Source organism: Zonotrichia albicollis, chromosome 3 (genome assembly GCF_047830755.1).
Source record: "Zonotrichia albicollis isolate bZonAlb1 chromosome 3, bZonAlb1.hap1, whole genome shotgun sequence".
Taxonomy (NCBI): domain Eukaryota; kingdom Metazoa; phylum Chordata; class Aves; order Passeriformes; family Passerellidae; genus Zonotrichia; species Zonotrichia albicollis.
In genome coordinates, this window is record NC_133821.1 from 107201799 (window position 1) to 107227340 (window position 25542).

The window sequence follows — 25542 nt, forward strand, 5'->3', positions numbered from 1 at the left end:
ATTCTGTACTTAATAGATTATTAGGACCTTTGAGTGACACAACTGTACAGGTGGTGGGGGCAACAGGGAAGCTAGAGGAACAACCATTTTTACAACCTTTAAATCTTAGGTTCGGGGGGAAGGAATTGGATCATCAATTTTTGTATATGCCAAATTGCCCCACACCCCTTCTTGGCAGAGACCTATTGTCCCGACTTAATGTGAAAATAATATTTGAAGGGGGAAGGGTGAAATTGGAGATACCTGAGGAACAAATAGCAGGCATTTTTGTGATTAAGGAAGTAGATGCCTCTCCTATTCCAGAAGAAATTGAGCAGGCTGTAGTACCCTGGGTGTGGGAGTCGGGGGTCCCCGGGAAATCTAAAGCTGCCCAGCCAGTAAAAGTGGAACTTAAGGAAGGGGCCCGACCAGTGAGGGTAAAGCAATACCCCTTGAAGCTTGAGGCAAGGAGGGGAGTAGCCCCGTTAATTAAACAATTTTTGGTTCAAGGAATATTACAGGAATGTGAATCGGAGTATAATACTCCAATTTTTCCAGTGAAAAAGCCTAATGGTAAATATCGTTTGGTACAGGACTTGAGAGCGATTAATGAAATAGTAAAGGACATACATCCAGTTGTTGCTAATCCTTATACATTGTTAACATCTGTATCGGAGGAGTTTAAATGGTTCTCTGTGATTGATCTTAAAGATGCTTTCTTCTGCATCCCAGTGGCAGTAGAGAGTAGGAAATATTTTGCCTTCGAGTGGGAGAGTCCTGATTCTGGGAGAAAGAGGCAGCTTACGTGGACCAGACTGCCACAAGGGTTTAAGCTCAGCCCCACTATTTTTGGAAATCAACTGGCCAAGGAGCTGGAGGAATGGAAGATAACCCAGGTAACAATATCTCCATCCTTGTATGTAGTCCTGCAGTACGTGGACGACATTTTTCTGGCCACTAAGGAAAGGGACATGTGTGTGGAATTAACAATTAAATTACTTAATATGCTTGGCCAAGCAGGGTATAAGGTCTCTAAGGAAAAAGCTCAATTGATCAAAATTAGTGTTATTTATCTCGGTTGTGAGATCACACAAGGGCAGAGACGTTTGGGAGTTAACCGAATAGAGGCAATATGTGCTATTCCTTTGCCTCGTAACCATCAGGAATTGAGATCTTTTCTAGGAATGGTGGGATGGTGTCGACTGTAGATCATGAACTTTGGTCTCCTAGCCAAGCCACTGTATGAGGCCTTGAAGCAGCATCGGTTGGAATGGACGACACAACAAAAGAAGGCCTTCCAGGAATTGAAGCAGGCACTAAAGGAGGCCCCAGCCCTAGGACTCCCTGACCTGACCAAGGAATTCCAGTTATATGTAAATGAGAGGCAAAAACTGGCATTGGGGGTCCTCACCCAGAAGGTGGGATCATGGAAGAGGCCAGTAGGATACTTCTCTAAACAACTGGATTTGGTAAGTTCCGGGTGGCCCTCGTGTTTACTAGCCGTGGCAGCAACAATAATCCTTATTCAGGAGGCCCGGAAATTGACTTTGGGGGCAAAAATGAAAGTGTTTGTTCCCCATATGGTCATGGCTGTTTTGGAGCAAAAGGGGGGTCACTGGCTATCATCAAGTCGAATGTTGCAATACCAGGCTATCCTGAGAGAACAGGATGATATTGAAATAAAGACTACTAACCATGTTAATCCAGCAGAGTTTTTATGCAGTGACCAGGAGGCTGGGGGACTGGTGCATGATTGCGTGGAGGTAATTGAACAAGTGTATGCCAGCAGACCCGACCTAAAGGATGAACCATTGGAAGACCCTGAATGGGAACTATACACTGATGGATCCAGTTTTGTTGAGAATGGGACTCGCTATGCTGGGTATGCAGTGGTAACATCGGATCAGGTAATAGAAGCAAAGGCTTTGTTACCTGGAACTTCAGCCCAGAAGGCAGAGGTGATTGGACTCACCAGAGCTCTGTACTTGAGCAAGGACAAAAGGGTTAATATCTGGACAGATTCTAAATATGCCTTTGGTGTGGTTCATGTGCATGGGGCGTTATGGAAAGAAAGGGGGCTTTTGAATTCACAGGGAACCAATATCAAGCACCGGGAGGAAGTGCTACAGCTACTGGATGCGGTACATAGTCCCAAAGCAGTTGCAGTAATGCATGTTAGAGGACATCAGAATGCAGAAGGAGAAGTTTACAGAGGAAATCGATTTGCTGATGTTACAGCACGGCAAGTGGCACGGGAAGTATGGACTCAAATGGCATTGGTACCGGTAAGAACAAATCCGGCTACCCCATACCTGAATCAGGAGCCCAAATATTCAATAGAAGATGGAAAACTAATAAACTTGCTAGGGGCACAGAGGAATCAGCTCGGGTGGTATGTTACGCCGATGGGACAAATAGTGGTACCGACTCGCATAATGAAATTTATTTTGGAATCAGAACATAATAAATGCCATTGGGGGGCAGAAGCATTGGTAAAATTTTTAAAGAATGAGATAATCTCTAATCAGATGTTAACAATGGCAAAAAGAGTTAATGCAATGTGCCCGGTATGTTTGAAAAATAATCCAGTAGTTAGGAGACAAATACAAATGGGAAAGTTGCAAATTGGGCCACAACCAGGAGATTATTGGCAAGTTGATTTTTCTGAATTGCCTAGGGCACAGGGATACAGATACTTGTTAGTGTACGTATGTACGTTTTCAGGGTGGCCAGAAGCTTTTCCGTGTAGAACTAATCAGGCTAAGGAGGTGGTAAAAACCTTGTTAAAAGAAATAATACCAAGATTTGGAGTACCCTTAGGATTGTCGTCAGATAGGGGTCCACATTTTATAGCCGGGGTAGTGCAGGAATTAGCACGGATGTTAGACATAACCTGGAATTTGCATACTCCCTGGAGACCTCAGTCTAGTGGGCAGGTGGAAAGAATGAATCAAACTCTGAAAGGACAAATCAAAAAGATTTGCCAGGAAGCTAAACTGCACTGGCCTCAGGCTTTGCCTTTGGCCCTACTCAGGATTCGAATTAAACCGAGGGAAAAGGTAGGCGTAAGTCCATATGAGATACTATATGGCAAACCATATCATGCAACTGTATTAAAAGGGGAGGTACATGTGAGTGGGGATCAGGCAATTGCAGAATATGTTATGTCGCTTAATAAAATCTTGAATTCTTTAAGAAATACGTTACAGTGGAATAAACCGCTCACGCTGGAGAACTCTGTCCACGACATCCAGCCTGGGGACCAAGTGTACATCAAGAAGTGGATTACGGATCCGCTACGGGAATTATGGAGCGGACCCCACCAGGTGATGATGACGACCTACACGGCGGTGAAGGTCCAGGGGATGGACGCTTGGATCCATTACACCAGGGTAAAGAAGGCACCGTTCCAATGGGAAACCCAGATAGTGTCTCCAACCCGGTTGATCTTCCGCGCAAAGCCGCCTTCTTAATTATATTGCTGCTAGTAATCATGAGACTGGTACCCGTTCAAGGGTCTATTTTAGTACAGGCTAAAGAAACAAAGGTTACAGCCATGGAAGGGATGGATGTTCAATTAACTTGTGTTATGTTTCACAGCCAGAAAGTTGAGGCCAGTGAAGTTATTGCAATATGGCAACGGGGGGCTGAAAGAAGCCGAGGCAAGACAGAAGTCGGTTGGGATCAGGATAAACAACAAGGAAACACGGTACTGAATCTTACTAAGGTAACCACAAACGATACGGGAGAATATACATGTTTGGTCAAAATACGGGATAGTTTTGATTACAAAAGAGTGAGTATGAGTGTTTTGCCATGGACAAGGGATCGTGCTGGGAGGAAGCAAAATAGGGAACTGACCTGGGACAGAGTAGAGGACGGGACGAGCTGGTGGGAGAAGGGAGGCAAAGGTTGTGGGTGGTTGAATGTCACTAATCCTAGAATAGGGAATGCATGGTGGAGGCATGACAGAATGATGTCATCCTCACAGGGACACGGTGGAAGGAGAAGACGGGAGGCTAATGATACAATAGAACGAAATGCTGAGCAAGAAAACCTAGTGGTAGAATTAATTAGAGATTTTGGGATCATGCAGAACGTGACTAAAATAACAGCTTGTCTGCCATTACCACAGGCTGCAGGTGAACCAATTCCCTGGGAATAATACCGGTAACCAAAATGCCTGAATCATTCAAGAATGTTTCATGGTCCTGCCAGTCAGTTCCTAAACAAGTAGAGGTATGGAGGGATTTGTGCATGACCATTCGGGCTATGACTAAAGAGGAATGTGAAATGAAACCAAATCATTTTGGTTGGATTCAAAATACCAGGAGGTGTTTGATTGCAACCCCAGTAGATGAGCCATGCAATACAGTACGAATAAGAACAAAATCCCAACGAAATGAGATGAGTTGTCAGAATATCACACAGAATTTTGATACCTGGAAAAGTTGGAAGACATTGTGGGGACCCAGTGTTTTGGAACACTATAGTTACCTTGGGGAAGTACAATGGTGCATCCAATGGTCAGGGGTAAAGAATCAGTCACATTATAGGGCCATCATCACGTCTACATCTTCCCGAGAGTTCAGACCGCAGAAAGAGGATTGGAATTGTACTGAGGTTTTTACATGTGATACACCGGAAGACCGAATTGGATTGGTACCGGTGAAAATGGCATTAAAATGGGGATGTGAGTGTAGGGGGTATAATCACACGGTTAGCAGAGACTCCATGGATGGACCTATAGATTGCAGATATACTACAGTGCACAGTCCTGGAAATCTAGTCTGGGTGTTGGGACACGGACAGTGGACCACACATTTATCTTTAGATGGATCAGTAACACAAATTACTCTAGGGGTTCCCACATTGTGTCCATACTGGAAGCAGAATAGATTGATTCAAAGGAAAGGACTCAAAAGGAGGGAAGAATCCCTAGAGGAGCAGTGGCATGAACCTGGCACAGGAGTACAATTTGGGTGGATATTAGAGTCATTATTCCCTCCGATAGCAACATATCGAAATAGGGAAATGCTCAACAACTTGTTAGGACAGACAGAAAGATTGGCAGCAGCTACTAAGAAGGGATTTAAAGATCTAAATTTGCAATTGCAAGCTACATCAAGAATGACCTTACAAAACAGAATGGCATTGGATTTGCTACTGTTAAAAGAACATGGAGTTTGTGGTTACCTGAGTAGGAGAGTAGATCATTGCTGTGTACACATTCCAAATGTTACACTTGAAGTGGAGAAAGATATTTCCCAATTGGCAGAAGTGGAAACAAAAACCAAGGAAATTGAAAGGGAAGCACAGCATAATTGGATAGGAGCAGTATTTGATTCTTTGGGGCTTCACCTGTCTGGCTGGATTACTTCCGTTATACAGTATGTACTAATGCTTTTGGTATTTTTGGTGACTATATGGATTGTATATAGATGTCTTTTAGGTGTGATTGAAAAGGAAAGGAAGCGATCTATCCGGTTGCTGAAGGTGATGACCCGTGGGCGGCAGAACGAAGAACATCCCCCACCTTGCTATGAAGATGTTACTGTCAATACCGTTGGTTGAGCATCCTTGCAGCAGGACTGAAGGATGCTCAAAAGGGGGGAAATGTTGGAAAAGAAATGAAATTTAGCAAAATGTTTTATTATAGTTTAGTTATGAGTTTTGTGTGAATTGGTTTGTAAAAATAATTTTGTAGCCGTTGATATTATGTGATTGAGTTTGTGTAACCCTGGCAAGTAGCTTTAGAAACCTAATAAACATTAAGCCAGGGTAGGAGAGTAAGAAGACTAACCGGTTTGGGGATAGCATACAATAGGACAGGTAGAAGATTTATGATTTTGCTCGTGAACTAGGGAATGTATTACAAGGGTCCGTAGTTTGGCGAAGGGCCACTGTTTCTTGGAGACTTTGCGAAGGGCCACTGTTTCTTGGAGACTTTGTTATGAATTGCTTGTGTATAAAAGGAAAACACCCATGTGTGAATTTTGGGGTTCTGTTTTTGGGGACGCTAGTCCGCAGGCCCCCGGGCCCTTCAATAAAGCGCCGCACAAAACTTATCCGAGTTTTGTGTCCTTTATCATTTGGGCAACAACCTTCTATAGCTACTACATCAAGCTTGGCATTTAGCAGTCTGGGGCATTACTGGACTAAAGAAGAGAATTACCATTCACCATGGTCAAAAAATAAGCAAATGAGATAACAAACTCCATTAAAACACCAGTTAGCTACAGCCACTTCATACAAAAAATTGTCATGCCTGTATGACTTTGAACACTTTGCCAGTGTTGGTGTCCAAATACATTTGGACCCTTGTCTAAATGTATGCAAATAATACTGTAGCTCTCAGACATTTCTGTCACATCAGTGCCTTTCTGCATTTCTTAAATCTACCTTTGTATGTTTAAATATCCACTGTGAATCATTTTACATTAGCTCAACTAAATTTTGTTTTACCAATGTTATTTATTTTACCCTCCTCTGTCATTTATCAAAGCAGTTTTGTAGTCTACTATATCCTCTACGGAAGCATAATCCCTCCCAGCTTTATATCACCTTAATATTAGGTTGCTAGGTCTCTCCACAGTTGTTAATTGACCTCTCTGGTATCCTGTTCCAAGCATCCTCCCAAGATAATGATAAAGTATTACAATTACTGCATTTTTAATAATTTTTAACAGTTATCACATGCAGCATTAGCTTTGAGAAAGCAATGTGGTTTCCACTTTGAAGTCCTCATAAAACCATGTCCTCATCAAAGAAAAAAAACCCACAGCTTAGAATAACCTGTGCTGTTTAAGATGTATATAAATATATATAATCAGAAGTGCTTATTTCTGTAAGCATTATGAAAGTCTGCATTTGATGTACAGTGATTTGCAGTCCCCGAGGTCTTCTGTTGTTTTTCACCTGTGTTATGTGACAGTCAAACTACTTGATTGAAACAGGTCTTTAGCACTTATTCATCTTCCATTGTACAGGAATACTTAAGTGAACTCAAGTGCCATAAATTCACTACCTTCACTACCAAAAATGACTACCAGTTCTGACTGTGAGGTAATGGAATTTATTTTTTTCTAAATAAGATGTGTCTTGGGGGAATCTGTTCAAGCTCTGAAATACCACCCAACAAAGCTATTTAGGGTGCTAGAGCCTCTTCATGAATCCCAACTGCCTCTAGTTCACAACCAGAACCAGCAATAAGCTGCAAACCTGAAAGAACACATTGTTCAAAGGAAAAATACATACACCTGGCAAAGGGCAAATCCACCACCACCACCAGAACAAAAAACTCAAAATGCCAGGGGGAAAAAAAAATAAAATCACAATGGCTGGCAACCTGGTGAGGAGAAAAAACTGGCTCCTCCTGTCTCAAGGAAAAAAAGGAAAAGGCAAAATAGAAGGTTCACACAGTGGCTCCAGCAAAACAGATGGGAATCTGGTGAGTCTCTGGTGTTGGTTCTCTCTTCACAGCAGGTGAAGGAGGTGGATTTGGTCTCCTTTTTCTCACTGGCTCTGAGGCCAAGGTGGAGCAGTCCCCAGCCAATTCTTCTCCTGCTGGTCATTCTCTGGGGTCTCACACCAAAACCAAACCAGTTCACTTTGGAAAAAAAGCCACCCAAGGATTGCTGCAGCAGCCTCTCCAAGGCCAGGGAGAGTAGAATAACCCTTCTTGCCTAAGCTAACAAAAACCAAGCTAGCTAAGCAAAAAAAAAAGGACACAGTCTGCATGGCACCAAGGATGCCTCGGGAATGAAGCTTTGAAAAAGCCCATGGAAGAGTCTCAAGGCTCCTCCCTCCTGCCAACGCACCTTAAAGCTACAACAACCATTTCTGGGCATACAGCAGATGGTAAGGGAATAGACTACTCATTGTAAAATCACCCCAAGACACCCATCTTGTAGGTGGGCATCATACTGATTAACCTCCAGTCATCTGGGACCTCCTTGGTTAACCAGGACTGATGCTAAATCATGGGGAGTGGCTTGGTGAGTTCTCCCACCAGCTCATTTGACTCCCAGTTCTTATCAGTGCTCTGAGATCCAGATCTTTTAAAAATCCACCTAAAATTCTGTTATGAGATTTGGTTGACAGCTTTGAGACTTGGCTGACAGCCTTGCTCTTCAGGTAAAACTGAGCTTTCTATAATAAAGTGCAGTTATTTGCACAAGAAATTGAGCTTTCTTGCAGAATGATCTTTTTTTGTGTGTGTGTGTTTGTGTGATTAACTGCCATGCAAAATGAAATGTCATCAAAACCTTCCCCTGATTTTTGATGCTCATGCAAGGCATGCTTTTGAAGCTCCACTGTCCATAGTATAAACACAATTCCAGTGAGGGAACCTTGACAAAAGCTGTAGCAGGGGAGAGGAAGCAGGACTGGTCTATACAGAGCCTTTAGATGTTGGCCAATGGAAGTACCTGGTCTGCAGGTAGTCAAGAAAAATGTGTTCCCAACATCAGAATTTCTTAAGTCAGTTCCTTCAAACTGCCAACAACATGGGAGGAGATACTGTGGAAGCAGGAAAGAATGACCTCATTCCCCCAAATGAGGTCAAAGAAGAGGGAACTCTCCAAAAATGTGATACATAAGCATGACTGTTATAAAATACTCTGTTCCCTCAACTGCAGCCCTGGCATCTAGTCTTACTGTTTGCCCTCTTATAACCTTTCTTCTTCCTGCTTGATGGGGATTTTTCATTCTTTATTAAAATGATGTCTCCTGGCAAAAATGAGACTGAACTTTCCTGTATGCTACATGCATTCCTTAATATTACATATCAAAAAAGTTCCAGTAGACCTTGAAAACCTGCAGGGCTGGGGGTGGAGGGGAAGTCTTGGCTTGGGCCACTAGCTTTGATCTTGGCAGTGGGAATAGCTGGGTCCTGAGGAGGGGAGCAGCTGGCATGACGGTGACTAAGGGGTATTGGAAAGGCAGAGTGGGCTTCATTGATCTTCATGAGGAGCACAGGAGGAGGAGGAGGAATGTCTTGGCCAAGGTGGGTGATGGTGGGAGGCAGCAGGGGCATGGGCTGCAGGGATAGACTGAGCTGTATGGCAGGCTCACAGGTCAGCCTGTGACAGTATCTAGGTGAGCTGCTGCTGCAAATACACTTGGCTGAAACAAGGTCTGACAAACCAGGGCAATCTCAGAAATTTCTTGTGTTTGGTGTCAGTGGGTGCAGCTAACATGCTTCAAATGAACCTGAAGGAGGGTTATGTACAGAGTGACATGAGTGCATCTAAGTATGACACTGTAGCAACTTGGTGTAAAATGATCCTTCAGTTTATAGAGAGTGGATAGGGAAACAAGAATATATAGATGAAATCATCTCTATACTGATGATTCGGACACCCAGTTAAAATGTTGGGACCTGCACTTGAAACAGATGTTAAAACATGAAACACATAGCAGACAAAAAAGGTACAACTTGGAATGAGGGAATGTGAAAGGGAATTTATGGCAAGAGGCTGAAAAAACTCAACCTGTTTGGTTTACCAAGAAGAGGAGTGAGATGACTTGATGATATTCCACATCTTTAGGAGTGGTCACCAGACATCCCAGAATTCTCTTTAAGGAGAAGGCAGAAATCCCTGAGTGGGAACTGAAGCCTACCAACCCTGGTTAGAAATTAGGACATGTTTTTAGACATGAGCGTGAGAGTAGGCACTGGAACAATGTGCTAAGCTGACAACTCATCAGGTCTTCACTCCTGGCAGTGTTTCTGTCCAAAAGACATGTACTGGCCAAATACAAAATACACTGTCACTGCCCCTTCAAACTGGTCCTTGAACACCATGTCAGTTTCATCCCCAAACTTGCAAGAATTTTAGAAGCAGCCAAAACTGGCTGGTTACCACAGTATTACCTCCTCCATTCCTGTTTTCTCTAGTCCCTGTACACTCTTTGGGGTCAACTGTTCCCATGTCTAGTGGACAGCCGGAGCTTGCTCACCGCAGGTGTCACTCAAAGCCTCTCCTCCCCACACCGCTGCTCTGGGGCAGCCGCCATCCCTGCTCTTCTCCGTGAGCACCCGCACCTGCTTGCTTGTCTCAGAAGCCTTCAGGGGACAGCGCGGTCGCCTCCGGGCCGTGAATTGCCCGCGGGGCGCACCTGCTCGGAGGGTGATCTCCCACTCTCACTCCCTCTCCCCTCTGGCACGGCCTGCCCGGTGCCGGGCGGGCCCTGAGCCGCCCCGCCCGACCCGCGGTGCCGGCGGTCGGGCGCTGCCCGGTGCCCGCCGCCAGGGCTGGGCGCGTTTCTTGTGGAAATCCCGGCGCCTCCAGCTCCGCCCCGCGCGTGTCCGTGGGCTGGGGCCGGGCGGGGAGCAGCCCCGGCCGCCGCCGCCCCGCCCCGCCATGCCGCAGCCGTAGGCAGCCGGCGGCCGCTCGCAGCCCTCGGCCTCCGCGGCCTCCGGGCCGATGGGCAGCCTGCTGAGCGGGGTCAGCTTCAAGGAGCCCACCACGGTGGAGGACTGCGACTCCACCTGGGAGACCGACTCGGAGCCCGAGGCGGCGGAGCCGCGGCGGCAGGAGGGGGTGTGCGCCGCCGCGGGAGGCGGGGAAGAGCCGCCCGCCGCCGACTGCCGGCCCGGGGAGCCGCCGCCGGCCCCGCCGGCGCAGGAGGACGCGGAGCGGGCAGAGGCGGACGCTGCCAGCCCCGAGCAGGTACCGGCAGCCCCGGACGCGGCCCCGCCTCGCCCTGCCCTGTCCTGCCCGCGGGCCCTGCGGGCGGGAACGGGCGGACCGAACCGAACCGAGCCGAGCCGAGCCGCGGTCCGGGCGGCCTCGCTCCCGCTGCTCTGCGGCACTCGCGGGCCCGCGCTGCTGCCGGCGGCACCTGCCAGCGCCCGGAGCGGCTGGGGATAACCCAGCACTGCATCTCCGCTAAGGACGAGCCCGGTTTTATCTCTCCCCACCCCTCCCCTGTCATTATTGGGAGAAAATCGAGGCCTTGGTGTCGTTGGCATTCGCGCTGCTGCTGTTTCCAGGGAAGGCTGTGTTTTAAATTAATGTGGCCTCTTCATTAAACAGGATAAAAATCTGAATATTCCATCCTATGTGGCAATGGAATTGTGACTCCTCGGTGGGTGTGACGAATTTTCAGAGCGAGTTTCTTTTCTTCAGGAAGCTTGGTAAATGCCGAGCTTAAAGAAATAAGATGTTCTTTTGACAATAATTTTATGTAGGGTGGAGTAGCTAGGTCTTTTTTTAGGTTGCTAGATATATCGTGTTTTGGTTGAGAGATCAAACAAAATTAAGTAAGCCTGAGTGCCTTTCCCGTTTCTGCTTCTTACATGGTGATACTAGTGCCGGATAACCAAGTGTCAAGGGGTGTGTCTTGTTCAAGCAAGTGTGTTTTGCCTGCAGGTATGGTCATAGCTGGTTTTGTGAAAGGAGGAAGGAACATAGTTGCTTGTTTGACATTAGTGTACAGTTGATAAGCGGTAGGATGGGCAGTAAGAATGGCAAATGCCCAGTGCAGTCCCAGAGAACTTCCTCTTTTAAACTTGACTTTAATCTATTACGTGTATTGCAAGGAGTAGTATGAAATATTTTTAGTAACTATTTTCCACAGGGTGCAATAGTAGCAATAATTAAGTTTATGTATGTGACTTTTTTTTGTTTGTTTGGGGTTGGTTTTTTTATTAAATACTATGATTTCCTCCTCAAATTTGGTGGTGTCTCTGCATTTTCAAGATCAGTTACTTATTTCATCTTGTATTAGCACTTGCCAGATTACTTTGAAGTCTTGCATTTTGAAATTATAATCAGACTTGATTTAGCTCAAATGCAGCCTCTTTGGAAGGACAATTCGTAGTCTTGCTTTTGTATTTTAGACTAATTATTTTAACTTAGGTTTAAAGTGTGTTTTGTAAGTATTGAGCAGGGAAATTTTCAGTGTTTGACGAAACAGCAGACAAATACATGCACTTATGTTTGTTTACATTGCTGAAATCCATAATGAAAAGTAATTATTTGAGTATTATACAAGTATGCTATTTAGGGGGTTTGTGTATGATGATTATCTGCTTTCTAACTGTTTCAGAGTGGTGATGGAGCTGAGCTGACAGCCAAGCCAAAGAGAAGCTTCTACGCAGCAAGAGATTTATACAAGTACCGACACCAGTATCCAGTAAGAACATTTTATGGTTTAAAATTGTCTTTTCAGTAAAAAAAACATTCTAAAACCTTTGTGTTGAACAACAAGTACAAGAAATGAGAACCAAAAAGCTGATACACAAACCAAAAAGCTGAGACACAACATATGCGAGTGGGAGAGAAATAATGTCTTTTCATCCCAGGCAAACAGGCAAGCACATGATATGTGTAAGCCTGGGAAGTGTGGTTGGAGCCCAGGAAAAGGCTGATGCCTTGGATATCAAAGAGGATAGATCACAGAATTTGCCTGACTGATTATTTGTCTCTCAAGTTCCTTAAGACTGAAGGGGGAGGGTGCTGCTATGCTTGCTGCTGCCTCAGTAGGAGAAGGTACCAGCCAGAAAGAATTTTTAGATCCTTAAACTGAGTCTTTAAGTGCATGACTAGAACTCTGTGGTTCCCAAAACTCTGAAATTTTTTGTTCTTAAATTATTCAAAGAGCCCAGTATCACTTTCTGGATAGTCTTGGTAGGTTTTTGTAGGCTGATCATGTCCTGTTTCCTTTCTTTTAGCAGAACTTTAAAGATCTTCGGTATCAAAATGACTTGTGCAATCTCCGGTTTTACAAAAACAAAATCCCATTTAAACCTGATGGTGAGTAATCTGCCACAATAACAGTCATACCAAAAGAATGGTTACTAATGACAGTAGCAAATTGAAACAGTAGTGATAATTGAGATAAATTAAAGGTGTATAGTAATATATTGTAGAACTTGAACCTCCCATGTTGGAGTGATTGATACCAACACATCACTCCACCACATTGATAACACGAGAGCAGTTTGTGCTTAGAACAGAGTTAGTTAGCTTTCACTCTAGGAAGGTGGTGCTTTTCTTAGACATTATCAGCATGAAGTAGTACAAGGCGTTGTTAGTACCACTGTTTGTGGCAGTACCTTTTAGTAAACAAAGATAAAGCTGTTCCACTATATTGCACCAACTTGCTGTTTAAATAGGAGTGGCAGTGATCTATGGGGATAACCCTGGAATTGTGTAAGGGGAAAAAATGTGCTTTAATCTTTTGTGAGATTATTGTAATACCAATAATAAAGCCATTTCTCAGTGTCCCTATTGGTTCTGGTAGTGGAGCAAGAACCTCATATGCAGCATTCTGCACAAACACAGGAGAAGTTGAAAGATGACAAGCCCTACTCTAGAGAATTTGCAGTTGACATATGAGAGACAACAGGATAGCAGACAGATGGGGAAGCAGGAGGAGGCAATAAAGCAGTCTTGGTTAGGGTGATAGACAGGAGTCTCAGCACATGAGAACTTAGCCATTAGCAAAAAAGACAAACTGAAGCCAAAAATAAGATTTTCTGAATTTTAAAAGAACAGTGACAAGGTTACTTTGAAGGTATTTGCCAAAGGATCCTCTCAGCATGAGAGTGACTTGGTAGGAAATAGTGAAGTGCACGGTGGAGTGCAGAAGGAGTGAGATGTGTAGGCTGCCTCTGAGGCAGGATCCTGTTGGAAGCAGGATCAGTCTCATAGCAACAAATGGGTTCTGATAAGGTAGTGAGGGACAGGTCACAAAGGCTTTGGAAGGGAAGGTGTATAGTTTTTGTTTGATGTTACAGAGCAAGGTTTCACAATGGAAGAATGCAAAGGAAAAATACCAGGTCAGTAAAAAAAAGTAACAGTCTAGAAAGATGATCTTCCCAGCATTCAGGGTAGCTGCATTCAGCAGCATTCAGGGTAGGTGTAAGCATGACAAGAAAGCACTTTTCAAGGTCAGGAAAAAAAAGTTGAGATGCAAAGTGTGAGAGTTCAGATAGGAAGCTGGTTGAAAAGGAATGTTACACAGAAGGTTGTGAAAATGTACACACTGAAAAGTTGAAGATGAGAACTGTTTATAGACAAGATAGCAGTAATACCCTTAGCAAGTGAGAAGATAACTCAGGTTGTGAAAGAAAGATAAGACTTTCGCTTTAGCTGACTTGTGCTTTGTCTAGATACCCATAGACAGATGCTTTTAGTCAGTTTTAGCTTGACTGGAAGAACAGGTGGGTCTGGGAATTGCCAGTAAAGAAGAAGCAGATTTGGGAGACATTACACAGAGAACAGATATAGAAAGAAAGCTAAGGACAGTGAGGTCTGTGTGAACCTGGGGACCATATGGCTCTGAAACTAAAAGACAGAAATGGTTATGGTTTTGCTCCTTTAAAGGTCCAAAATGAAGGAGCAGTTCAAGAGGATTAGCTATGAAAAGAGATAGTCATGAAAGCTGTAGGAGGGCTTCCCTCCCAAAATTTGTAAAGAGTAACATTTCTCTTAGTATTGTAGGAGAAAGCCACAGTTAGTAATGTCGAAGATAGCTGATAAGCCATGGAGGCTGACATGTTGTTGGCTGTGAACTCTGGCTATGCAGAAGTTTGTTTCCATTCAGAATGGAAAAGAGTAACCACCACCTTGACCCAAGTCTGTGGATTTGTGAGAGTGTTTGGAGGGAGTCTTAGCTACCAGGTTAAGGACTGAAATAATGGAGAATGTTGTTTAAAAAATCCCAAAACATTTCTAGTGCAATACTAGATGTGAAGTTTAGTCCCATGACCTACAGATTTAGTTTGTGGTTCTGGATCAGAGCTGGCCTGTTTGTCTCTCTGCCCTGGGTATGAGCAGCAAGTTTTCCAATACTTGAAATATAGGTTGGATATGATGCAGTGATAGTGAAGGTCCTCTTTCCAAGGTCCTTTTCCAGCTTTTCCTACACTAGAAACCCCATGTACTTACCAGCCCCTTAGACTAGCTGCTTTTTTCACTTCTTAGATAAAAGTATTAAATGTGTCCTCCTTTGCCATTTAGACCCAAATGGAAAATTTCACTGGGTGAAGAAGCATCTTAAATGTATAGTAGGAGACTATCTACATGGGGCTTTGGGATTTTTAGGTTGCTCCTGTGCTATTTGGTTTTGGGAGGTACTGTGCAGCAGTACTGAAACTGTTGTTGGTTTCAGAGTAGAAACAGACAAACACAGTGCTCATTCATGGAAAGATATTGCACAGCACTGGGAACAAGGACCATCTTTTTATGTATTTTGTATATCTGTGTAGAACCTGGAAAAGTGCCCTGGCCCGTGACTGAATTCCATGAGCAGTCTCAGTGTTGTGCTTGGTCACTATTAACTGAGAAAGATTTCCCAATCATAATGGTATTTGCAGCTTCCAAGGTATTTGAGATCCCTGGTATGGGAGATTTCCTAAAGAGTTGAGGCTTTCTTCTATGAAGATTAGATAGATAGATAGATACATAGATAGATACATAGATAGATGGATAGCTGCAGAGTTTTATCTTGTAAAATCAGTGACAGGTGATTCACAGTGCAGTGTCTTATGGGAGCAGTTTGTTAATTCCCAGTCAGTGTGATAAAGGGATCTATGACATGAGAATTCTTGTATATATTTAACATAGGTTGCTGTCACATTCCTTCACTTTTTGTTAACCCAGTATAAGTCAATTTGTTTTTTTTTATATTGACATTTTATAAGTACCTTATTTTTTAATTAGGTTTTAGTAACTAAATTAGTTTTGAATTAAAATTAATTTATGGCTGCAATAGACCTTATTTCACATAGTATATGAAAGACAAAGTATGTGTTCTGTCATTATTTTAACATGCTGGTTTTGATGGCTACCTAACAGTTTTTCAAATTATTTTTATGCAGGGGTTTATATTGAAGAAGTCCTAAATAAATGGAAAGGAGACTATGAAAAACTGGAACATAACCACACTTACATACAGTGGTTGGTTGATTATTACCTATTTCTGTTTCAAAGCATTAATTTGATTAAGCATTCTTATACTGAGCCATAACGCACTTCTTCTTTTAACAGGCTTTTTCCACTAAGGGAACAAGGTCTGAACTTCTATGCTAAAGAATTAACTACATATGAAATTGAGGTAATTCAAATATTGAGCTCCATACAAACCATCACTGTAATTTTAATACATAACTGCTTTTTGTAATGTAGAGTTGTCTTATACGATGCAGAAGTACTTGCTTTTGTGCCATTAAGAATTTCGGACATATTTTTACATATTCTTTGTCCATTAGGAATTCAAGAAAACAAAAGAAGCAATTAGAAGATTCCTTTTGGCTTACAAAATGATGTTGGAGTTTTTTGGAATAAAACTAATTGATAAAACTGGAAATGTAGCACGAGCTGCTAACTGGCAAGAAAGATTTCAGCATTTGAATGAGTAAGTAATGACATTCACTTCACTTGCTAGAATTGCTATAGAATCTCTTTATCCTTTTCTTTTCTAGAGAAAGCAAAGATATTTTTTCCAAAGACTGCCAGGAAAAAAAAGGGAAAAATAAATAGTTGATGCCTGGTTTGTGCTTCTTTCTGTATGTTCTTCTTTTCCCTTTTTTTTTGATTGTTCTTCTCACTCATTGCCAGTTGGACTGACATCATTGAATTCCTTGAAAATACAATTTTAGATGGTGCTGAAGAAGATCCCAGCTTCAAACTAATTTGTCATGGTACTGAATTTTTTTCCACCCAATCCCAAAGTGCTGCTTCTCACTTAGGAAAAAAAAAAGTGACTTGTCTTTGTATTTACATTTCTTTTTGAGAAAGATTAAATTCTCCACACCTGTATGAAAGTTAAGTAAAAAGATTTCCCTCCCTCCTCAAAACATGAAATACTTTGTATTTAAATTTTTTAATTGAAATGATGATCTGGAAAGGTTTAAACATGTTATGTCAAGCCTTGGCCCAATGTTCAGTAAATTATATCAGTTGCTTTGCATTGGTATTATGTGGATCCTAAGTTTGTACTGAATTTTGTCTCATACAGATTAATTGTACCAAAACCTCTTTTCAGATCTTCTGCTCACTTCCTAATATCTCTGAGCTTAGAGCTGCAGGATGTTTTCTTGCAGCATTTTGTTCTCCTGTCATGATAAAAACTTGTAGGTACAGTTCTGATGGATTCCAGGTGAATAGTGGGAATAATTTGTTAATAATTTTACATTAACATTGTATGAACCATTATGGATGTGAGCTCAGACTCAGGCCACAGATAAAACAGGTTTTCAGGAAGCCCAGATGTTACTGCATGCTTTCACTCCTGTTCTTTCCAGTGATAAGCTTCAGTTTTAAGTCAGGATTTGGGACTCTGTGCCTAATTTTATCCATCTAAAATTTAAACATAAAAGTTCTACTGCATACTAAGGTGTGCTTCACAAGGGAAAGGCCTTTTCACAAGCACTTGCAGAAGACAATTAGCTCCTTTTCTCTTTGATATTTCCTACAACAGTGGGACTTACTCTCCAGAGGTGCCTGCTTTTCTCCCAGTACTGACTGTATCAGTAGTGCAGGTGCTAGTCTGGGTTGGAGACCCAGCTTTTAAGTACCCTGAGTGAGGTGCAGTGAGCCCTGTTCCATAGCTGTATTCCATGAATACACTACAAACCCTTTTGTTTACAAAGTGACTGGGTTTTCTCTCCAGAAGGAGAACAGCATAGAATCGTTAAAAAATCTCTGGGGTCATTGAGTCCAATCTTTGACCAAACACCACCATATCAAATAAACCATAGCCGTAAGTGCCACATCTGCTCATCTTTTGAACACTTCCGGGGATGATGTTTCCTCCACTTCCCTGGGCAGCCTGTTCCAATGCTTAACCACTCTTTCAGGGAAGAAATTTTCCTCCTGCTCAACCTGAACCTCAGCTTGGTGCAGCCTGAGGATATTTCCCCTTGTCCTGTCAGTTGTTGCCTTGGACAAGAAGCCAACCCCCCCCCTTGCCACAGCCTCCTTTCAGGCAGTTGTAGAGAGCAATAAGGTCTCCCCTGAGCTTTTGTTGCTCCAAAATAAAGAACCCCACTACCTTTAAATGCTCCTCATAGGACTTACAGCTTCCAGACCCTTCACCAGCTTTGTTGCCCTTCTCATACAGCAGAAGGAATCAAAATCAGTACGTTTGATTTTATTTGCTCTCAGTTCTCTCCCCCAGTGTTTTTACAAACACTAATTTTCACTCACAACATCCTAGCAGAGGAGGTGCTAGTAAGCTTCAGCAGTTTTGAGAAAATATAGGAAGTCTGAAGTACATATCTGAAGTGATAAAAAGGACCGAGGAATTGCAGTTCCAGTTCTGTATTTGTAAAGTGTTTTTTTTTTTTCCTGATTCAATAGAATTTTTTTACCCATTTCTTTCAAAGGTCTCAACATAACTACTTGAGAATCACTCGAATTCTGAAAAGCCTTGGTGAACTTGGATATGAGAGTTTCAAATCTCCCCTGGTAAAATTTATTCTGCATGAAGCTCTTGTGGAAGATACCATTCCCAACATTAAGCAAAGTGCTCTAGAATATTTTGTGTATACTATTAGAGACAGAAGAGAAAGGAGGAAACTGCTGAGATTTGCCCAGCAGCATTATACACCCTCAGAGCATTTTATCTGGGGACCTCCAAGAAGACAGAAGTCAGAGGGAAGCAAAGCAAGTAAAAAGCCAGCATCTCCAGTTTCCATTCCCAATAGTCATATTTCTAAGCATAAGAAACCAAAAGAGCCTAAGAATACATCAGCAAGTGGAAGCTCAGCTGGTAAAATAACTGAAGAAAGAAAGGTAGAATTCACAAAAAATGGGGAAGAAAATGATCAAGATGAACAAGAAGTGAACTGTGATGCTGTTAGGCAGAACAACAGTGAAAAGAACAGTGACACTGATACCAGTCAACTTTCAAAATCAGAAGAAGTTAATGATAATTCAGACAGAAAGGAGGATGCTTCTTATTCCAAAAAAGATGATGAAAATATGAACAATGACTGTGGAAATCACCCAGATGTTATAGAGGAAGATTTATTTAACACTGAGAATTCTTCAAATGACCCATCAACAGATCTACAAGATAACCTTGATAAGGATACACTTTCAGGGGGGACCACCACAAAAACTAAGGATGAGCTCAAACCATGAGTCTGAGATTTTAAAAATCCTTGTTTCACTTTAAATGAAGCAAAATTATTCATTGCTTGTTAATTTTGGTTGAAATTTCCATCTAGTGTTAGTTTACAAGACTATACATGTTGTAAATGCATCAGATTAGGCTTCTGGTAGGTTAATGAATTTTGGTTTTTTCAATCTCAGTTTATCAGCAGTCAGCCAGGTGTGTCTCTTTAAAACAATTGTGCATATTGAAAGCTAAGAAATTCATTATCTTTTCCAGACAGATTGCACAGAAAAGCTTATCTACTTTTTAAAATTCATCCAGTATTGAAAAAAAAAATAAAGTGTAACAACTAAAAAGCCTTGGAACATCAAAATTTTAAGTTTCCTTTGAGCTTGCTTTAAGTTTTGTTTTCCATTTAGGAAATTACTAGAAATTATTTCAAAACCACAGTGTTTTACCCTAGTGGTTACTTTTTTAGGAACCATGGTCGTGATTAATAGCAGTATTTGCACAGTACCTTTTAGCTGAGATTAGCATCTTTGTTGGAGGCACTTAACAATTGATAGCATATACCATGTCCTGTACAGCTGGGAATCAGTGTATATTGAATAAAAGTTTTAACTTAAGAGAAACTGTATCCAGAGTTTTTGGATACAAGGGAAGCTGCACTTTAGACTTCTTTTAGTCCCTGTTAAATTCTCCCTTCTCTTGACTCATTTTTTACAACTAATCTGGGAGGAGGGATCTCTTTGATCTCTCAAATTTGGTCTCAGTTTGAAAGCTCTCTGTTACTCAGCTGTAACAAGATGACTCCCCCAGCTGGGTTCAGTACCTGGAAAGCCTCTGAAGAGCTGAAGAGCAGTGTCTTTATCACAGAGCACTGCCTTATCAGCAAAGCCATCAGAGAAAAGGTCACCAGGCATGGCAAGTTGGGTCTCACTTGAACTTCAATGTTTCCTGGCCAGTTTTGGGTAGAATCTGCACAGTGCAGTCACCTATTGCTGGTCTCAGAGACAAAGGCAGTCCTGATACTTCTTTCCAGCTGTCTGTTCCCTTTCTTTGCTCTCTATCAGAAGTCTCTCACAGTTTTATGTTACTTTGGTAAGCAATGTAAACTTAAGGCAGGTCAGTCTGTTGGCTGGGCTGGAGCCCATCAAGTAAGATTTTCACTGTTAAGATCTTTCCCAGCTTCTACCAAAGAACTGTCTGCTCTCCCTGAGTAGCTGCTTCTGATTTTCTGCTGCTCAAGTCAAATGGTAGTACCCAGCAAGTTAGTTGTGCAGAATATGAATTTAAAAATAATGCAGGTGCAAGTCACACTTCCTACAGTTCTAAAATTCTCTAAAACTTCTGTATGTATTTTCTGTTTAAAAGTGTACATATTATCCACTGCCTTTAATGTATTGCTGATTAAATGTTACGAGGCAAGAGGCTGACCTCAGTTTGAGAGTCAAAATGCTACAGGACTTTTTTCAAGTCTTATAACTCTAAATTATGAAGTTTTCAGGGGTTTAGGAGCATAGACAAAATGTCTTGTGTTCTGTTTTGCTAATTCCCATCATGGCAATCCATCATCCATTTTTTTCTCCAGTAGCGCTAGTTCTTGGGATCAAATAGAGGCAGTTAGGGGTCTTGGTACCTATGGAAAAAAATTAGACTCTTTCCATCCTAAAGAAGCAGAGAAGAAGGAAGATGTATTTCTCCTTCTGTGCTGACTTGTGAGGAAAGGAACTTATATACATGAACTGTTTTTTAGGGTAATCCAGATCATTCAAGTTAGCATTAAGTCTGTCTGAGCAGAAATGCCCAAAGAATTCCAGCCACCACCTTTTTAAGGCCAGAAAGATCCTGAGAAGCCTTTCACAATTCCCTGGACATGAACTGGGATCCCCTTGTTCGTGTTTGCCTCTGACCTTCAGAGCAGAAGGGGAAGGAGGTGCTGTGATAGAACTGGTCTGTGTAGTTAAGGACTCTGCCCCTCCATGTGTGCAAAGGGAGGACACTTCATTTTCTGCCTATGACTTCAGTCTTGAGTGCCTAACTGTGCAAACTTCATAGAGTTGTTCTTACATAGTTATTTTTTGAGTATCACAGGGAAAATTGGTACCTTGTATATAAGGAGCATAACTATAGCATAAGAAGCTATACAGAGCCTTCAGTTTATGAACTGTAGTGTTAATGTTAAACACTTTACAGAAAATGCGGAGTATGGATATGAAATAAGGGATGACAGAAATGTTATTATATTTACAGTGTAATTTGACTGAACATCAATGACCTCAGGAGATCGTTTGTCTACTGAATTAAAAAAGGAGAAATCTTGCCCTGATTTTAAACAAAGTTCTTGGGATGTGCATCCAGAAGATTACTCTGCAGTATTCCATTATCATGACACACCTCTCACTTCAACATGCTTACTGGCTCAATGTTCATAATTAAGTATTTGAAATACTTTTAATCTGACAGAGCTGTCTGCATTAAGGGGCCAAGGTATCTGAAAATATTGTCAAGAACTTTGGTACTTACACCTGTATTAACTCTGCAATTTTTGGGGTTTTTTTTAATCTGCAACTCAATACATTTCTCTCTGTTTTCATAGAGGAATAGCAACATCAGTTGCTTACAAAGACCTATGGGGACTATGTAAGTGAAGGGTTTTGTGTCAGGTGGGCTCCTGCGCTCTCTAATCCTTGTTTTACAGCTTTATCAACACAATTACTCCCATGGGACACTTCAGCTTTAACTAACAAATTCTGCTCTATGTAAAATGTGACAGTTTCTCATTCTTTTAATAGAGGAATTGTTTCTTCCAATTTGCAAGTTCTTAAAAGAAGGATTTATCGCAGGGCAATCATACAGCATAGCATCCCATTGAGATTTGTGAGGATCAAGTGGGTGCACTGTATGCATTTTTGTTGCAGAATCATGGCCTTAGCAACCAGAAGCACCCCGTGCTTGAAGTTTCTAAGTATTGGTTTTCAGGTTTACAGTATATATACAGTATATGTGTGTTGAAATTATTGTATTCTCATAGATGGCAGTGCATAGGTGGTTAACCATTACTTCAGTAACTGAGGGTATGCAAAGAAAGTCAAGTCATTTGCTTACTGTTAAATTTCTTTTTGTCTTGCTGTATGCTTAAGTATTCAGGGATTTCTGTGTACTTATTACAGTAGTGTATTTTGGCCCAGTGTTTTACTAGAATCTGAGCTGTTCATATGTTAATGGAACAGAACCTTCCATATGAAGGTTCTTCCCAAGGAAGTACATCTGAGTAGCCTCTGGTACTGTTAAGTGGGAGTAGTGTGTATGTGCACATAGCTGTGAATTTGATTTTAAGGATCTTATGGCAAGGGGATATGAATGTGCAACTTGGAACAATGTTACTGAGTACACAGATGAGTGCACACAAGGCAATCATACAAATCATGCAAAAATGCAGCACTTTAAGGTTAGTTACAGCTCTGTGCCCTACTGTGCCAGACACAAGTACCTGCCTCAGTACCTGATACTGTGTTGGTGTAGAGACCGAAGGCTTGGGTGCATGAGGTGTGCAGCACAGACCATTCAGAGCAGAGCAGTAGTTACGTGTGTCCATATGTCTAGGAGCAGGTCTGAGGTCTTTGTGTTCACATTGCTCAAATAAAATCTTGAAGGATGCTAAAAATAAGTGCAATAATCCTTTGAGAGCTGTTCCCTTGCTTGGGTCAGCTCCTCAGTTTCCTGCTCTAAAATTGCACCACTCTAATGTATTAGGTATTTGTATAACCATTGTTAATATTTCATGTAACCTAGTGTAAGCCTCTCTGAACTGTTCCAGGATAATTCTAATAATCTGCAGTTGCATATATCTGTACTATATTTAAAGAAGGTTTACAGACCTTAAAAGCTTTGTACAATATTGATGGATGATCCAATGAGGTGAGACAAGTGACATTTACTGGATTTAAATAGAAAACAGCTCCTGTTTGTTTTAAAATAAAATTTATGTCTATCTGTTTAATTGAGAGGTTATTTTACCCCCTTCTTCTTCTGACTGTTGTGATGGTACTGATCACAATTTATAGTTATATATGTTTAGGCAAAAATGTAATTTTTTACACCACACTTTTGCAGAAAACATATAATATTGAATTTCCTTGACAAAAGCTGTATTTATGAATAAGATGCAAGTATGTGAAGCAAGTTTTGCCATTAATAAAAGTGTGACAATATCATGCTGATTATGTATGTTGTCCTCAGAATTGCCAGTGGGGATCAGAACCAAAGATGTTTCTAGCCTTGTGTCCTGCCTCCAGTACTGGCCACCAAACGATGCTGTGAAACAAGGAAATTATACAGTGATCCCATTTTTCTGCAGGAATTTTTTGGTTTTGAACTCATGGTTTCTTTCTGTCTCTTCAATCCCTTGGCTGTGTTTTCCATGTTTTAATAATGTTTTGTATGGAGAAGGTGGTCTTTTATTTGTCTCAGATCTGTTTGTTAAAGAATTTCTACTGCATTTGAACTCAGTACTAAAAGGACTGTAAGATGAAGAGTAATCCACTTCGAATCAATTTTTAAATGCCATGGGAGATTCTAATGACAAAATACCTGTTTAGGCAGGAAATGTCCCATGTTTCTTCTGTTTTTAGGCAGAAGATGTCTGCTTAGGCAGAAGCTAGTCTTAAGTTGATGACAATGCTAACTTACTAATTCCTTCTGAATACATATTTGCACATAAATCCTTTTGTAGACTAGTGCTAAAAGTGTAAATTTAATGTTAAAAGTCAGATTCCAACTGCAGAACAGGGTTGGTTTATTTTTTCTTACCTGTGTAAAAGCAAAATCAGTCAAATGGAAAACCTATTCCTAGCCCACATAGAAGTGAGCTACCTCTGGATTTGGAGCAACCAGCATCAATGAATCTGGCATTGTGATCATGTGGAAGATGGACATCATTCCACATTTTGGTAATTTGTTTTGATACGTATTCACAGTTCCAATTGTAATTGGAGTAACTGTTCAAAAGGTATTTTTTATGGCTGTCAGAGCCTGAAAATGGGTCAAAAAAGGCCTAGGCATATACAACTCCCCTCAACTCACATTATGGTCAACACCACAGTTTCACTATTTACGGATATTTAGATGCAGTTCTCCAAGGGGAGTGCGCATTGTGTCTCTGTAATATCTTTGTGCTCAGTGTTGGCTATGAACTGTTTCTTTTCTTGAAAGCTGTGTTCCCTTTTCAGCCCTTGTTTTTAAGTACACTTAGTTAAGACCTTTGGTGAAAGCAAGAATTTAAAGAATAGGTTTATTACATGCTGTATGTAATGGACTACTAAAATGTAGTTCAAAAGCTATAGAGATCGATTCAATAGGGACCTCATTTCTTCTTGGAAATGTGGCTCTCTAATTCTACCATGCTTACAAGTTCAGTGGTGTATTCATCAACTAAAATTTATTGTGAGATATGCTGAATGTACTTACTACTGTGGCTAACCATGTGAAAATTATTGTTTTGCAGTGAAAAAGGTTATGGCACTTATATTTTTGGGTCCACTGAAGCATGTTTGCTAATCATTTGTTGCTTCTTTTTTTTCTATGTTTTAAGATATTCTACAGTTGTTTGCCCTTTATGCAGTTTGATTTTGGCAACAGATGATTAAGTGTAGTTTTGCACTGATAAAATTTGAAAATATCATAGATTTCATTGTTGAAATGTATTCTAAGACAAAAGTGCAGTAAAAAGAAAAACCCCAAAGCCCAACAATTTTTACTTGCAAAATGGAACAGCTCTATGTCAATTTTTATGAATGGTCCTGCTCTCTTCTCTGTATTCCTTTGCAGTGTTTAATTACAGAATGCCATGCATGTTTGGTAGTACCAATACCATGTGTATGTGGTAGGAGTGGTAACCAGTTTCTGGATTTGTAATGCACTATAAAGAGATATTTTATAATTCTGTATCTGTATGGCAGAGTTATGCCAAAAAATTGTATAAACATAAAAAGCAATAGTTTATGTTGCTTACTGCTATATTTTAAATCATTTGTAAAATTAAATACCTAGATTTCCTTTCAGGTAAATATATTTTTAATAACAGCAGCCAAAAACTCTGAATTAATAAAGCTTCTTCATTTAGCAGCATTATTTTAGCAACATGTACAAATATTGTGTAGCTCTAATAATGTGCAATTGCTGTTTGGCACTTGTTCGTAAAGTCTTCTGTAAATATATTAACACTTAAAAGCAGGGAATTAAAGGCTCTGGCTCTCCTTTTTTTGTTGTCTGTGGCAAAATGACCATGGATAGTAGAGGAATGAGGGAAGGCCCAGAGTCAGCTTTTATAAAATGGTTAGTTTTTTTAATTAAGAAAAATATATACTATCAAAACACTGTTCACATTGAAGAGTAAAATATCCACTCTGATCATGCAGGCATAAACTGTCTGGAGCAGTGTCAAAGCCAGGCTACTGCTGCTTAAAGGTAGCAGGGAAACATTGA

At 41.3% G+C, this 25542-nt stretch overlaps 1 protein-coding gene across 2 annotated transcripts; it reads left to right on the forward strand.

Annotated features, from left to right (window-relative positions):
• Positions 1-10188: 10188 nt before the first annotated feature.
• OGFRL1 (opioid growth factor receptor like 1) lies at positions 10189-25294 on the forward strand. 2 transcript variants are annotated; one of them, XM_074538442.1, is made up of 7 exons: positions 10189-10655; positions 12037-12123; positions 12665-12743; positions 15815-15893; positions 15984-16050; positions 16205-16350; positions 18323-25294. In XM_074538442.1, exons 1-7 carry the CDS (start codon positions 10410-10412, stop codon positions 19080-19082), a joined length of 1464 nt encoding a protein of 487 aa, XP_074394543.1. In that variant the 5' UTR covers positions 10189-10409; the 3' UTR covers positions 19083-25294. The 2 variants fall into 2 exon arrangements, with proteins under 2 accessions (XP_074394543.1, XP_074394542.1); XM_074538441.1 differs by having other exon boundaries at positions 10190-10655; positions 12662-12743.
• Positions 25295-25542: the final 248 nt, after the last annotated feature.